Here is a 15,613-nt window from a genome sequence, read left to right on the forward strand (position 1 = left end):
CCTTGGAATCCTACAATCCCCTGGGCTGTACTAGGAAGTGGGGTGTGTGGGAGGTGCCTAGTCAGGAAGGCGGAGCTTTCAAGAAAGAGATTAGTGCTTTTATAAAAGAGACACCAGAGGAGTTCCCTGGTGGCTCAGCAGGTTAAGGATCCAGCATTGTCACCGTTGTGGCTCTGGTTGCAGCTGTGGCGTGGGTTGGATGCCTGGCCGGAACTTCGGCAAATCGAGAGCAAAAGGAAAGGGGGGGAGGACACCAGAGAGCTCCCTGACCTCTCCTCCACATGAGGACCCAGGAAGAAGGCTGTGAACTAGGCAGACCGTCCTCCCCTGACCATAGGAGTATAGAAGCCTGAACTTAGGAAGACAGCCTTTTCGAGCTGCTGGTCCAGCCCAGGCCCCCTCTTCTGGCTTCAGAGACCCCTCCTTTCCTCTCCTTCCCCCTCCCCAGCCAGCATTTCCAAAGAGCCCCTCCGGGCCACCAACTTCTGCGCCTCTCTGTCTCAGCACCTCATTTATTTCCCCCTTCATGCACTTGGCACCATTCATAATGATTTTCACTTTTTTGTTCTGTTTCCCCTTCACTCCCTCTGCAGGGCCTTTAAATTTTGCTAGTTTGTGAGCTTTTAAATGAATGAGGGTCATTGATGGAGCTCCCAATATGGACCAGATCCTGTGAAAAGATTTAATCCTGAAAAAAGGTCTTCATTCAACAAATACATATTGAGCTCCTGGGAGCTGGGCACAGGGAAGGCCTCATGCAAAGGGCTTGGAGTCTGGAGCTGGCACCCTGACAGAACAGGCAGCACTGCCGCGTGGGGCTAAGTGCTTTGGTAGGGAGGGCAGAGGGTGCTATATGGCCCTGTTAGCCCCACGTCCCAAAGACAGAATTGGGACTTTGAGAAAGGAGACTTGTCTAGAACAATTCTCAAACCCCTAGGGTCCCTGAGATTTCTTCACGGACTCTGAGGGCCTCCCTTTTCTAACTACATATCTATGTGAGATCAGATTTTCTTCATCTATGTCAATTAAACGACATATTGCAAGAGATTGGATGCAGAAGTTGTGAGCATCTAAGCTTCCATTAGGCCAAACATTAGAGAGATTTGCAAAAATGTAAAACTATGCCCTTCTCAATTCCCAGCCCCCTTGGAAAATATGGTCATTTAAAAATGTTCCTTACACTAATGTGGAAAGGATTTTTATTATTTTAAACTAATAAAGGCATTGAAATTCTGTTTTAATTTCTAACATGATAAATATCGATGAATATAGGAAAGGGGTTCTTTGCGGGATCCTCAAAAATTTTTAAGAGTGTAGAGGGATCCTGAGACAAAAAAAAAAAAAAACAACCCAACAATTAAGAATTGGGTAGCACACATGTTAGAATACACAGTAATTGCTGAATAATGCTGTTAAATAACTACTAGGAGTACTTCCTTCTTTGTACCATCTGAATTATCAGAGCAAGGATATGTCTTTAGCAAGGTCATTCGTTCTTAGCTTTTTTAGGGAGGTGGATTTCTTGTAAGGCTTGTGGAGTTGAAGGAAAGGAACTTCCCTTTTTTCCACTCGCTGCCGCGCCTTGCTCGGCGCCCCCTGCTGCCGGCTGCTGGAGCTGCGGCCGCTCGCCACACCCCCCCAGTTTCTGTCGGCCCACAGGGAGTCGCCCTTCCCTTTAATTGGCATGTACCAAGTATTTCCAGGTTACAAGTCCTCCCCAAGTCCCAGACTTTAGGAATCACTGATCTGAGACCCAGTCGGAGGAATGTAGAGAACGCGTTGTATTTGGCGGGAGCCCTGGGCCGACGGGGAGCGAGGGAGGGCGCGGGGCCGAGGCGCACCTTGACGGACCCTCCCCGCCTCGCGCCGTCGTCCAGTCCCAAGATGGCGGCCACCATGAAGAAGGCGGTGAGTGGGGCGCTCGGGGTGCGGGATGCTCGGCCGGCCGGCGGGGCTCGGCCGCGGGGTGCTGGCCCCGGAGTGCTGGGGGTGCGCAGCTCTGAAGCACGGCGTGGGGCCCGGGGCCGAGGCTCCCGACCCTCAGGGCGGCTCCCGGGCGAGGCCTGCCCGCGCCCGGCGCCCAGGGGTGCTTTTGGGTCCCGGGCCGAGGTGGCCCGGGATCGGACCCTTGGAGGACTCCGGGCCGCCTCTGGCGGTGCTGAGGATGGCCCTGGAGAGTCTGGGGCTCCCGCCCCCCAGGCCTTGTCCTCGCGGTGTGGGAAGCCGAAGGGTCCGATGAACTGCGGTTGGCCGTAACGCTGGGCGCTGTACCTGGGTTATCGCGTTTAACCCTCACAAGTTCCCAAGGATGGGTGCTACTGGTACCCTCCTTTGGAAGCAACGATGCTGAGGCCCAGAGAGGTGGAGTCACCTGCCCAAGGTCACACAGCCGTAAGAAGCAGGGCAGGACCCCGCATCCCCGGGATCACTGGCCCCAGGGCGCCTGAGCCACCGACCTCCACGCTCGATGCTCCTGCGCCTCCAGACTAAAACAAGTGTACGGAAGAGCGGCCGGCGGCCCAGAAGCCATCGGTTGACTATTTCTGATCCTTCCAGCAATTTAGCAAGGGCACGTTTTCTTCCCATCTTACAGCTGGAGAAACTTAAGACACAGAGCAGTTAGTGACTTCAGTGTGACTCAGCTAATAAGCAGAGCTGGGGTGCAAATTCAGGTTCGATTGTGTTTTTCCCAAAGCCCACCTTTTATTCTACTAAGCAAGCAGAACTCCTGAACACAGGTCAGTCCACCCAGATGCTTAGAGCTGTCTAGAGAAAAGGAAAATGGAATGGAGAGAGTCCGGAAATAGCATCTGGTGTTTCTGTGCAGGGCACTAAGCACATTGCAGTGCATTATTTATTCTAATCTCACGCTCCTCTTAGGGCGATGCTGTTTTTAATCCTTATGTTACAGGTGAGGAAGTTCAAGAGGCAAGTTAGGATTTGAGTAAATAAACATGGGCGTTCTGCCTCCAGAGCCTGTGTTTTCAGCTTCCCTAGTGTCTGCTGGGAGGCCCCTGGCTGAAGGGATTTGCTTTGTAGGTTTTGGGTGTGTTTCCTTTCGTTCCTCTGTAAGACCACGTGGGAACGTGCTTCCATGGCTTTTGTGCTTCACAGCACCTTGTAATCTAAGCCGCCTGATCTCGGTGTAGGGCGACCAGTCCATCCCAGTTTGTCTGAGATTGGGGGGCGGGGGCGTGCAGAAACTGGGGAAGCCCCAGGCAAACCAAGCCATGAGTTGTTGACCCTGCTGGTCTGTCCACCACAGAGTCTTAATTGAGTGCCAGATAGGGTTTAGGGCCAAGGTGCTTCAAACCAGTGTGAGACCTTGTGAGATTCACTTGGCTTGGATTCTGTATTTAACTTGGCCCCTCTGTTAGCCTTTAAGTCTGTGCAAGATACTAGTTGTGGTTCACCCTCAATTGACAGATGTAGACACTGAAGTCCAGAGAGATGAAGTAAACCTTGAGGAAGTGGTAGAGGAATGATTTGAACCCTGGGCCTGATGGCAAACTTTTTGATCACCCACATTTTTTCAGTCATTCAACAAACTTTTTGAGTATGTGCTGTGACACAGTCTCAGTTTTCTCTTTCTTTCTTTCTGTCTTTTCTTTCTTCCTTCCTTCCTTTCTTTCGGCTGCACCCATGGTATATGGAAGCACCCAGGCTAGGGTCAAATCAGAGGTGTAGCTGCTGGCCAGCGCCACAGCCATAGCCATGCCAGATCCGAGCTGTATCTGCAGCCTACACTGCAGCTTGCGTCTGTGCCGGATCCTTAATCCACCAAGTGAGGCCAGGGATCAAACCCACATCCTCACGGAAACCAAGTCAGGTTCTTAACCCACTGAGCCACAGTGGGAACTCCCTGTCTCCGTTTTAGGTGGTGGAGCTGAGAATGGTGAGCAGGAATGAAGTTCTGATCTTCTCATAGCATTGGAGAACCTGTGCTGTTGGGGAGAGGCAGCTGTTACTCAGTAGTCCCACAGAGAACTACAAGTTGCAGGTCCAGCGAAGAGCAATGCAAGAAGGGCACGAGCGAGAGGGTGGAGTAAGGTCTGCTTGGGGAGCAGGGAAGGCTTTCCTGAGAAGGTGTGATCTCGTGAGAGCAAGAGAAGGTCGGAAAGGCGGTGAGACATTCTAGAAAGGGAGTACCTCTTACAGAGGCCCCGTGTGCATCAAATCAAAGCGTGACCAGAATGACAGAGAGCCGGCGGGGGGAAGTTGCACTAAGATGGTGAAAGAGCTTATAGAGGGGTCGGTGGCGGCCAAAACGCCCGAGTGTTTCCTCCTTTTCTCAGTAGGACGCACGTAAACATCTTGCAAAGGTGCCTGGGGTCGTGGACAGTGCCCGGTGGGTTAGCACACGGGCCTTTTCCTCTGCCTCATCTCAGAAGAAAGCAGAGGCGCGCCAGTGGCTGAGAGTGAAACATCAGGGGGGTGGTAGCCCTTTGCAGGCGATAAAAATTGTTAGCGGCCTGGAGCGCTTTATCCTTACAACGCATGACCTCCCAACAGCTGCTGACATTTTCTGTTCGGGAGTGGAGGTGGTCCAGGGCCATCTCCAGAGTTCTGCTTTCTCAGGTCTAGTCCTTGGCCACGAGGGGAAGCCGCCTTCGACCTTCCCCAGCTCTCAGGAACTTCCATCCACCCCCATCGCATTATCACCATCTACCAAACAACCTGGCTTTTTGCCGCCTCCTCTCCTGGATGTAAGCTCGCCAGTGTTCATGTGCCAGCCTCAGGGATACTTCTCTTCACAGTGCCTTGCATCTAGGACATGCTAACTCTTTTTTTTTGGTCTTTTTTATCTTTTTAGGGCCGCACCCATGGCATATGGAGGTTCCCAGGCTAGGGGTCCAATCGGAGCTGTAGCCACCAGCCCACGCCACAGATATAGCAACACCAGATCCGAGCCGCGTCTGCGACCTACACCACAGCTCATGGCAACACCGGATTCTTAACCCATTGAGTGAGGCCAGGGATGGAACCCGCAACCTCATAGCTCTCAGTTGGATTCATTTTTGCTGTGCCAAGACGGGAACTCCCTAACTCATTAGTGGAGTGACTGTTCGCTAGAAAGGTGAATAAAAATGGCAAAAATCCAAAATTTCATACCGTAGAAATTGGGTAAACCTTTAAAAAATCAAGATAGAAGCTGACTAAAATTGGCTGGAATTTCCTTCTAGGTTTTTTAGAACCCAAGTCTAGATTCTGTTGGTAGTGGCCAAACTCAGGACGGGGCAGGGCCGAGTAGGGGTCACTTTACTCCCATGACCCCCTGGGCTACTGAGTCCCTAGATAAGGGGGCCGGCACCATGCAGGGGAATTTTCATTTTCGCTCTGCATCTTGAGCAGTCCTGTTTCGCTCAGACCTAGCAGGATTGTCTTGTAGATCTGAGTGTGTTCTTTGTGATGATTTTTGGTAAATATTATTCAGGAAGTAAAGCACTCAGCTGTGGTTTACTGAAAGGTGACTCCCCGCCCTGGGCCTACCTGAGGAGCGATTTCATCACCTCTGCCAGGTGGGCATGGCCTCCCCAGAGGGCACATGAATGACAAGCCTGAGGTGGCTCCAGAGACCTGAGCGGTTTGCCCCAGGTTCCTGCTGCTCGGCCTGGGGTCCCATCTTACTGTCCTGCACTCTGTGGCCTGGAGTGCTGCGAACTGACGCCTTCCACCTGGAGTGATTTTTGGGCTCGTGAGTGGTAGTGACTGCATCTGGCTTCTCTTAAAGCAGGAGTTCTGGGAGTTCCTGTCGTGGCTCAGCAGTAACAAACTTGACTCGTATCCATGCGGACTTGGATTTGATCCCTGGCCTCGCTCAGTGGGTTAAGGATCTGGCTTTGCTGAGAGCTGTGGTTTCGGTCACAGATGAAGCTCGTATCTGGCGTTGCCATGGCTGGGTGGCAGCCACAGCTCCGATTCGACCCCAACCTGGTAACTTCCATGTGCTGCAAGTTCGGACCTAAAAAGACCAAAAACCTCCCCCCACCAAAAAAAACTGGAGTTCCTAACCTTCAAAATCTGCTGAAAGCCACGAAGACCCTTCTAGAAGAATGCACACATAAAACACATCATTTTACATACAATTTCAGGGGGTAAAGGGACCTCTCAAAGGCTGTGCACCCCAATGTAAGAATTACTCCCTCCCTGCTGAAATCAAGCTTCCAGCCGTGTAGGAGTGTCTCGATCAGTGAGATCAAAACGGAAGCCAGGGCTGTTAGTCACGGAGGGTGCTGACTTCTCACTTTTCGCTGTAAACAGCACTCCGCTGCTTGGCACGCAGCTTACCCAGGGCCTGTTTGCCGCACACTCTGACTTTAGCCCTTAACCCCAGTGGGAAATTAACTCCAGGGCCCAAGTGTGTGCTCGGGGCCGTGTTTGGTGAGGCTGCAACAGGAAACGCCTGCTTTGGAAAGATAGAAGGCAGGTGGCCAGACCCTGCAACTTTGTAGAAACCATGTGTCAGTGAGTCTGATGGCACATGTTAGATTCAAATTGAGAAACTGGCTTAAGGGTCAGTTGTGCTTCAGGCAAGCCCGATGCTGGGCACTTTCAGCAAGAGTACCCCGCTCAAGGCTGACAGTGACAAGTGCCTCTATAAAGACATATTCAGGCTCTCAAGGATTCAGTATTTAAATACTGCAGGAACAAGAACTCCAGAATTCTAGGTTCCCTGTTTGCTTGGAGCATTGAGGGTGAGTTCCTGTCTAGACCAGTGGCTCGGGTGCCAGCATATCTGCACATGGACTTTCCTTTGGCTTCTGTGGCAGCTCAGTGTTTCCCAGCTGCCGTATTTGTAAGAATTCTGCACAAGGATGAGCATTCAAAGCTGTGTACATGTTGTGGTATGAAGGCGTTTTTTTCAAGATGCCTACCGGGTCTCTGATGGTGGGCCCGATGCGTGTTTATTGGATATTGAGAGCCTGGGCGAGTGGAGGGTGAAATTCTCGGTGTCTCCATTTATATATTCTGACCACTAAGCTCCGTATTGCTTGAGACAACGGGTTGTCTTTCACATAAAAGAAATAAAAGTGCATATCGTATGTCATTGGTCATGAGAGACCAGCTGAAAGGATGGGTAGTGGCCCTTGAGAACCAGTACTGCTACTGGCAAAAGAGCCAAAAATGGGCGTTCCCATCCTGGCGCGGCGGAAACGAATCCCACGAGGAACCATGAGGTTGTGGGTTTGATCCCTGGCCTCGCTCAGTGGGTTAAGGATCTGGTGTTGCCATGGGCGGTGGTATAGGGTGCAGACATGGCTTGGATCCTGCGTTACTGTGGCTGTGGCGTAATCTGGAAGCTGTAGCTCTGATTAGACCCCTAGTGTGGGAACTTCCATGTGCCGTGGGTGTAGCCCTAAAAAGCAAAGGAAAAAAAAAAAAAAAGGCCAAAGATAGTCTTTGTTGAACCCATATCTGTATATCTCTTTCCCCTAAGTTATAATCTAATGCCCTTGTTCTTGTTTTATAACTGAGGGGAAAGTCAAAGGTCTAGTATTTTAAATAAATGTTTTAAAATACATGGTCCTCCTTTGAGAATCTGATAAAAGCCAAGTACTTCCTGCTGCATCTTCCAGATATGCATGATTGTATGTGTAAACACACACACACACACACACACACACACACACTTTTGCCTTTAATTTCCAAGAGCTCATGGACGCATCTGGACTCTGGAGCCAACCTACCTGCGTTGAAACCAAGATCTACTGCTTACTAGCTGTATGGCTTTGGGCAAATTACTTAACCTCTCTGTGCCACACTTTCCCCATCTGTAAAACAGTGGTACTAATGATCTTACTTATTAAGATTGACTGGAGGATGAGTAGAGGCCTGAAAGTGCTTGGAGAGTTCCCGTTACATAGTAAGTACTCAGTAAATGGCAGCTATTGTTTATGTGATTTCATAGATACTTTGTCATCGAAGCACTCTGGTTTTATTTACAAATTTAATCACATAGGGGTTTTTTTGGCCACGCTCATGGCATATGGAAGTTCCCAGGCCAGGGATTGAACCTACACCTCAGCAGTGACCTGAGCCACAGCAGTGACCGTGCTGGATCCTTAACCCACTGAGCCACCAGGGAACTTCAATCACATAATTTAAAAATTCTCAGTTTTTATCATTTCACAGTGAATTACACCTTATTCATAATTAAGACACGTAAATAATGTCTATATTAAAATAAACTTAAATCTTTACTATGTATATATGGAATATAGTCACTGAAATGCATAGTGACCTTCAAGCCAGTATATCAATTGGATTAAGAGTTATAGGCGTTCCCGATGTGTGGCTCAGCAGTAATGAACCTGAATAGTAGCTAATGAGGATGCAGGTTCAATTCCTTGCCCTGCTCAGTGGATTAAGGATCCAGTGTTGCTGTGAGCTGTGGTGTAGGTCGCAGGTGAGGCTTGGATCCCGTGTTGCCCCCCGGCAGCTGCAGCTCTGATTTGACCCCTAGCCTGGGAACTTCCATATGCCATGGGTATGGCATAAAAAGACAAAAAAAGAAAAAAAAAAAATTATAGAAACAGGCAGGTTTCTGATAACCTCAATAAGCATAAAGAAGTATTAGTTCTGAGAGAATAAGCTAGGCTGAGGCATTAGCCAAAATTAATTACCACACCTTTTTTGCTCCCTGGGTTATCTTGATGAAAGAATGTTCCAGAATTGAGAAATTCCACTCGGTCCAAAGGTGACTGACTTGATTCCAGACTTACTCTTTTTTTAACAAAAAAATGAATTACTTTTTTCTTTTTACAGCTGCATTTGTGGCATGTGGAAGTTCCCAGGCTAGGGGTCAAATCGGAGCTGCACCTGCAGGCCTGAGCCATAGCCACAGCAATGCCAGATCCGAACCGCCTCTGCAGCCTCTGCCGCAGCTTGTGGCAACGCTGGATCCCCGACCTACTGAGCGAGGCCAGGGATTGAACCCAAATCCTCATGGATACTAGTCGGATTCATTTCCACTGTGCCACAACGGGAACTCCCAAGACTTAATTGTTGTTTATATTTAGCATATTTTTGCAGCTTAGGCATTAATTCCATGGAGTATCAGAAGGGGGTATAGGTTTATGAACAAATAGTAAGCTCGTGGAGCAGGAACTTAGTAAGGCCTGTGAGTGTGATATTCTATACCCCTTCCTGGACTCCCCGAGGGCAAGTAGTTTATTTAGTTGTTTCAGAGTTATATTAAAAGCTAACCAATAACTTCTCCATTAAAATTCTACGAAAAATTTAAATGTTTTTTTCAGGCTGCGGAAGACGTCAATGTTACTTTTGAAGATCAACAAAAGATAAACAAATTTGCACGGAATACAAGTAGAATCACAGAGCTGAAGGAAGAAATAGAAGTAAAAAAGGTATTGAAAATACAGATCTTACTTAAGAAAAATAAAAATTCTTCATACTATGGCTTTACTAAACCTAAATTCAGCAGTATATGGTTATAGCTCTGTGGGCTCCTTGTTGTGTTTGTCGTAACGCGCTCTAGGTAGTTTAAGAAGGAGGACGGTGGGTAAAAGAGGTGAAACACCCTACAGATGGTTGAGGGCGCGACCCTGGGCTGAGGGTCCAGGAGCAGATCCCAGAACCACGTCTCGGAGGACTTGGCTGGTGATGGCGCTCCTGTCGCCGTCCCCTGATCCCAGAGCCAGCGGCCTCCGCGGTGAGGACGCGGCCCCTCAGACCCTGAACACCGGGCTGCTGCCCCGGCCCAGCCTGTCCGCCAGAGGCCTCGTGTCCAGCCTCCTTCAGGCGACTCTTCGGAGCCAAACTCCAGTGCAGGTGCATTTGAGGAGTGGGATTTTTGGTATTGTTTGCTCTCATCCTGTCATCAAGCCAAGCTGAGACACGCAGGTTTGTGCTTTTGTTGTTATTCCTCTCTAGGAAGGCATCATTCCACAAAGCAGCAGACGCTTTGAGTGGCCTTGGAGGCCCCCCAACCCCTGCTGTCCCTGCAGGGGCTGATGGCAGGTCTGGAACCTCCTAGAGGACAGTGGGTTAGTGAGCTCTTAAGTGCTGCCTTGCACAATGCCATCTAAGAACGGAGAAAGGCTTATTTTAATGTGATAATACTGTTGTGAAAGGGCCGCTCAGAGAGTTGATGTCACCAACTTTAGCTTGATGTCACCAATGGCTTTTAGCTTCTGTTAGGGAATTTTGAATACATTTCTTTAAAAAAATTTTTTTTATCATAGTTGATTTACAGTGTTTTTTGTCAATTTCTGCTGAACAGCAAAGTGACCCAGTCTCACACACACACACACACACACACACACACACACACACGCACACCCATATATACACATTCTTTTTCTCACATTATCCTCCGTCGTGCTCCATCACAAGTGACTAGACATAGTTCCCTGTGCTATAGAGCAGGATCTCATTGCTTATCCACTCCAAACGCAATAGTTTGCATCTACTAACCCCAAACTCCCCGTCCATCCCACTCCCTCCCCCTCCATCTCCCCCTGGGCAACCGCAGGTCTGTTCTCTGTGTCCATGAGTTTGTTTCTTTTCTATAGATAAGTTCATTTGTGCCATATATTAGATTCCAGATATAAGTGATATCATATGGCATTTGTCTTTCTCTTTCTGACTGACTTCACTAGAGTCTCTAGATCCATCCATGTTGCTGCAGATGGCATTATTTTGTTCCGCTTTTTTAATCTTTTGTTTTTTGAGGACCGTACCCGCGGCATATGGAGGTTCCCAGGCTAGGGGTCTAATTGGAGCTACAGCTGCCAGCCTGCGTCAGAGCCATAGCAACGCCAGATCCGAGCCACGTCTGTGACAATGACGGCTCCTTAACCCACTGAGCAAGGCCAGGGATGGAACCCGCAACCTCATGGTTCCTAGTTGGATTCGTTTCTGCTGTGCCACGATGGGAACTCCTTATTTTGTTCTTTTTTATGGCTGAATAGCATTCCATTGTATATACGTACCACATCTTAATCCAGTCCTCTGTCGATGGACATTGAGGTTGTTTCCATGTCTTGGCTACTGTGAACAGTGCTGCAGGCAACATAGGGGTGCATGTATCTTTTTCAGGGGAAGTTTTGTTTGGACACATGCTCCCGAGTGGGATTGCTGGGTTATGTTCACATGTTAGTTCTATATGTAGTTTTCTGAGGAACCGCCGCACTGTTTCTATAGCGGTGGTTCCCGTTTACATCCCCACCAACCGTGTAGGCTGAATGCATTTCTCCGTGCTGTTCACTTGTGCGTTTACAGAAACAACTCCAAAATTTAGAAGACGCTTGTGAGGACATTATGCTTGCCGATGACGACTGCTTAATGATACCTTATCAGATCGGTGATGTTTTCATTAGCCATTCTCAAGAAGAAACTCAAGAAATGTTAGAAGAAGCCAAGGTACGTTGACATCTTTCCCTGCGCGATGAAGCCTGACTCTTACATGGGGATTCCTGACACTATAAAGAATGACGGGTGTGGGGAAAACGAGGGCTGCAGGCTTCTTACCACGTCCAGGGCCTGCTCCAAATGCTTTGTAAACATGTTTTTATTTCATCCTGATGAGGCTGCCATGGAATAGGTACTGCGAATCCCAGCTTAGAGGTGAAGAAGCCTAGAGGCCTAGAGAAGTGATGGGACTTTCTCAAAGTGACAAAGGAAATGATCTTTTGACTCCAGAACCTGTGCTCTAAGTCAGTGGTATTTAGAAAGTACAGAAAAATTATCAAGCAGAAAAAAAAAGCCCCCATAATCCCACTACCCAGAGATAATCATCCCTAATAAACATTTTCATGTTGTTTCTTGTTATATTCTCTCTTCCTCTTTCTCTGTGTCCTTTTGCTTCGCATTTCAGTCAGTTAACATCCTAGTAGGAATATTTTCTTGTTCCATTTAGTGTTCATTTATCCAGCACATCTCTCCCTGGGAGCCTACTCTGGGGCAGCCAGCCACACGCGCTTGAAAAACATCATTTTTCATGACCGTTTTTAATCAGTGTCATGTTGGTGGACCCTGCCTCAGCCTACTGTCCTGTCGTCACGTTGATCTGTTTTCACAGTTTTCCTTAATATTGTGGTGCGCATTCTTACACCAAAATCTTTGTTCACACATTTAGTGAGTTCTTTTAAGGAAATAATCAGGGAAATGTAATCACTGGGTCGGAGGATGGATTCATTGACAGCCTTTGGCTTATGAAAAAATCAGATTATTGAACCCAACGCCAAGAATTTCTAAATTCTGGTGGCCTGAAATAGAGCTCTGGAATTTGCATTTTGAACTACCTGCCAGGTGATCTGGGGGCTGTCGGCCAGACTTGAGAACTTTCGGCCAGATTTCTAACATAGTAATGTGGTCAATACTAGGCATTCTTTTTTTTGTTTCTGATATTAATGGGTAAGTATGCTATTTGTGTGATTACATTTTTTTCTTTGTCATCTTTGGGAAAAATCCTTTTTGATCCCAGTCAGGGAGGAATTTCTAACATTCCACACATGTCCTGGGGCAACGCTGCACCTTCATAAAGAGCTCTCATTACTGCTCTTTCAGCGTCTGACTCCAGGGGCCTCAGAGTTAGGGAGAATGTCTGCCAGATTTTAATGATAAGTTGTTATTCTTAATTATTGGTGGGCGTGTGAATTTTTTTATCATTTCCTCTAGTTTCATAGTTGTTTTTGTAGGAAGTTGGAAGAGGCTGTGTCAGAAGCCAGGCCCTTGATAAATTGTTTACCTGAAATGTATATGGTTCTTTATTAGGATATGATAATTTGGGAATTACATTTATCTGGTCTGTTTTTTTGAGTCAGCCAAAACTGAGAAAAGTTTGATTTATTCTATCATAAGCAAATACAGATCACGCATGAAAAATGCCCACATTCAGACTTTTGGTTTAGATTTAATGATCACTGTTATTTAGCTGCCTGTCCAAGTTTAGAAAGTTTTTGACCTAAAATTCCTTCCAAATATTATTTCACCCACAGATGCTCAGAAATCCTCCAATTGAGTCGAATCAATTTAAACTCTTTTTTTTTTTTTTCCAGAAAAATTTGCAAGAAGAAATTGACGCCTTAGAATCCAGAGTGGCATCAATCCAGCGGGTGTTAGCAGATCTGAAAGTTCAGTTATATGCGAAATTTGGGAGTAACATAAACCTTGAAGCTGACGAGAGCTAAACATTTTATAATACTTTTTTTAATTTGTTTAATAAACTTGAATATTGTTTAAAATGATAATTTCCCTTCTTCAAATGATATGGAAAGCAAAACTTTTTTTAAATTTTTCATTTATTTAATGGAAACTTGCCTATTTTCACATGTCTTGCTTATTTATTTTATATTTTTAAAAGAAGACAGTATTCATCGATGTATTTTGCATAACACTTATATCAAGTGTAGGGGCTTTATGTCATGTTATTAAAATCAGTTACGCACTCTTTTATGTTTCTCTATTATCATTTAGAGTATTTGTGCAGTTTTTATTTGTAAGAAAATTGAACCGTTGAACGTGTCATGCTGTTTATCTGTGTCTATTTCAGTTGCTACTTAGAGATGCTGAGAGCACCACAGAAAGTTTCAGTCCCGCATCTGTCTCCTTGTACTCACTTTACAAGTAAAACTTTGTCATATACTAAAACATATGTATATATTTGATCAACATATGTGTAGCATGTATTACCTCTAAACATATATTTCATGTATCTCTCTCATACAGATCCGTGTCATAGATCTTGGTAATAGAACAAATGATGCTGAGATAAGTTGACCCAGGCGCAGCGTCACACATAGAGCAGAAGACCAGAAGAACATGGTAGAAACCAAGAATTCTCTCAATAGAAAGATGTTTAGTGTTTTATTTTAATTGTAAGTTTTAGACTCTATTTTAGTGCTTTGTAATTCATTGGGGTTTATGTTAGTGGGGGGTGTGGAGGTTAAGCAGCTGTGTGTTTAAAAATAAGGATTTTTCTTAAATAAAGAGTAGGATTACTCCCTACTGTCCCGTCCCCCCCCCCCCCCGAAAAGATAAAGGTTTTGGCATTCAGGAGGCCCAACTGTATTCACTTTCCAGCAGATGGCACTGACATACCTTTGGGTATGCCTTTGATATGCCAATGGAAAGATCATAAGACAAAAAATGAGGCTATTTTTAGGATTAAATATCCACAATTTTAGAAGAAATGTCATTTTTTTTTTTTAACTTTCAAGGCTAAACATTGCCTATATATTTTTTGGTTAAGCGTTCAGAAACAATTCAGGCTTAAAGATAGGGTTTGTCATTCTAAAAACTCTTCATGATTTAAAGGGAGGCTTCTGAATTGCTGCAAAATTTCCCAAATGGTGACATTCAAACTCTAGACAGTGACTGTTAACAAGAATATTTCTTTTTCTTCTGCATGTCCAGTTAGAAGTATGAGACTGGGGAAATGCATTAATCAGGTTGTAGCAGGAAATAGAGAACACCCTCAAATTGGAAAAGCGGCAGAAGGAAGTACCCGTTGTGGCGCAGTGGAAATGAATCCAGCTGGTATCCGTGAGGACGCACGTTTGATCCCTGGCCTCTCTCAGTGGGTTAAGGATCTGTTGTTGCCATGAGCTGTGGTGTAGGTTGCAGACACGTGGTGTAGGTTGCAGATACGGCCCAGATCCCGTGTTGCTGTGGCTATGGTGTAGGCCAGCAGCTGTAGCTCCAACTGGATCCCTAGCCTGGGAACTTCCATATGCAGTGGGTGCAGCCCTAAAATAGTGAAAAAAAAGGAAAAGAAAGATAAAAGTGGCAGAAAGTTGGAGCCAAGGTTTCAAAGGTGGAGGGTAACCACTAGGAGTGTTTTGTACCCACAGAGACCAGAGACCAGGAGAGGGAACAGCCACACCTTCACTCTGGAGCCAGGGAAGGGCTGCCTTCCTTTGAGAAGAGGCATAGCCGGTCCAGATACCCTGCAGTGGTCGTGTTGCTGGAACTTAGACTCTGTTCACTGGTGCAGAATAGACATGTGGAGACAGAGTTGTGGGTGAAGAGGAAAGAAGAGCTTTATTGCTTTGCCAAGCAGAGGGGCCCGCAGCAAGCTAGTGCCCTCAAAACTGTCCACCCTGGAGGGGGTAGTGAGGAGTCTTCCTGTGTTCTAGGAGCAGGTGTGATCAGCTCGCGAACATTCTTCTGATTGGTGGGTGGTGAGGTCATTGGGAGTCTGCGTCATCCATCTTCTGTTTCCAGCCAGCCTGGGGTCTACATGCTGGTGGGCGGCGCGCAGTCAACCTCTTCCACCCAGTAGGGATTTTGCTATCTGCAAGACAGTTTACAAGACAGGGCTTAGAATGTAATCTACAGCCTTTGCGGAGGAGCTAAAGGTCTTTGACGTTGTTGAACGGCTAAACTATTATTCTTTTGTCTTGCTTTCTGTTCCCCTTTCTGTGTTTTCTCACTTCTCTGATTAAATTTATTCTTTGGCTAAAGTTTTTCTACAGACAGAAGGCAGGCAGAGGACATAGTGGAGGTCTATTTTGGGAAGGCCCCAGAGGGTCCTGCTTGGTTACAGTAGAGCTGGGAGACTCATTCTCAGAGACCACAATCCAGCTGGTGCTCACCCTTGACCAGTAGCAGCCAGAACCCCAGGGTAGTCCATAGAAGTCAGTCTTTCAGG

The 15,613-nt window shown here is 46.8% G+C and overlaps 1 protein-coding gene across 1 annotated transcript; it reads left to right on the forward strand.

Annotated features, from left to right (window-relative positions):
• Positions 1 to 1,670: 1,670 nt before the first annotated feature.
• On the forward strand, positions 1,671 to 13,966 carry PFDN4 (prefoldin subunit 4). Its single transcript, NM_001123160.1, is given in 4 exon segments — positions 1,671 to 1,908; positions 9,258 to 9,365; positions 11,242 to 11,382; positions 13,020 to 13,966. Coding segments are annotated over 4 exon segments (405 nt in total). The 5' UTR covers positions 1,671 to 1,884; the 3' UTR covers positions 13,152 to 13,966.
• Positions 13,967 to 15,613: the final 1,647 nt, after the last annotated feature.

This window comes from Sus scrofa, chromosome 17 (genome assembly GCF_054392235.1).
Source record: "Sus scrofa isolate SSC_HxYL_T2T_F1_AM1 chromosome 17, Sscrofa_HxYL_maternal_Yorkshire_Landrace_v2.0, whole genome shotgun sequence".
NCBI classification, from domain to species: domain Eukaryota; kingdom Metazoa; phylum Chordata; class Mammalia; order Artiodactyla; family Suidae; genus Sus; species Sus scrofa.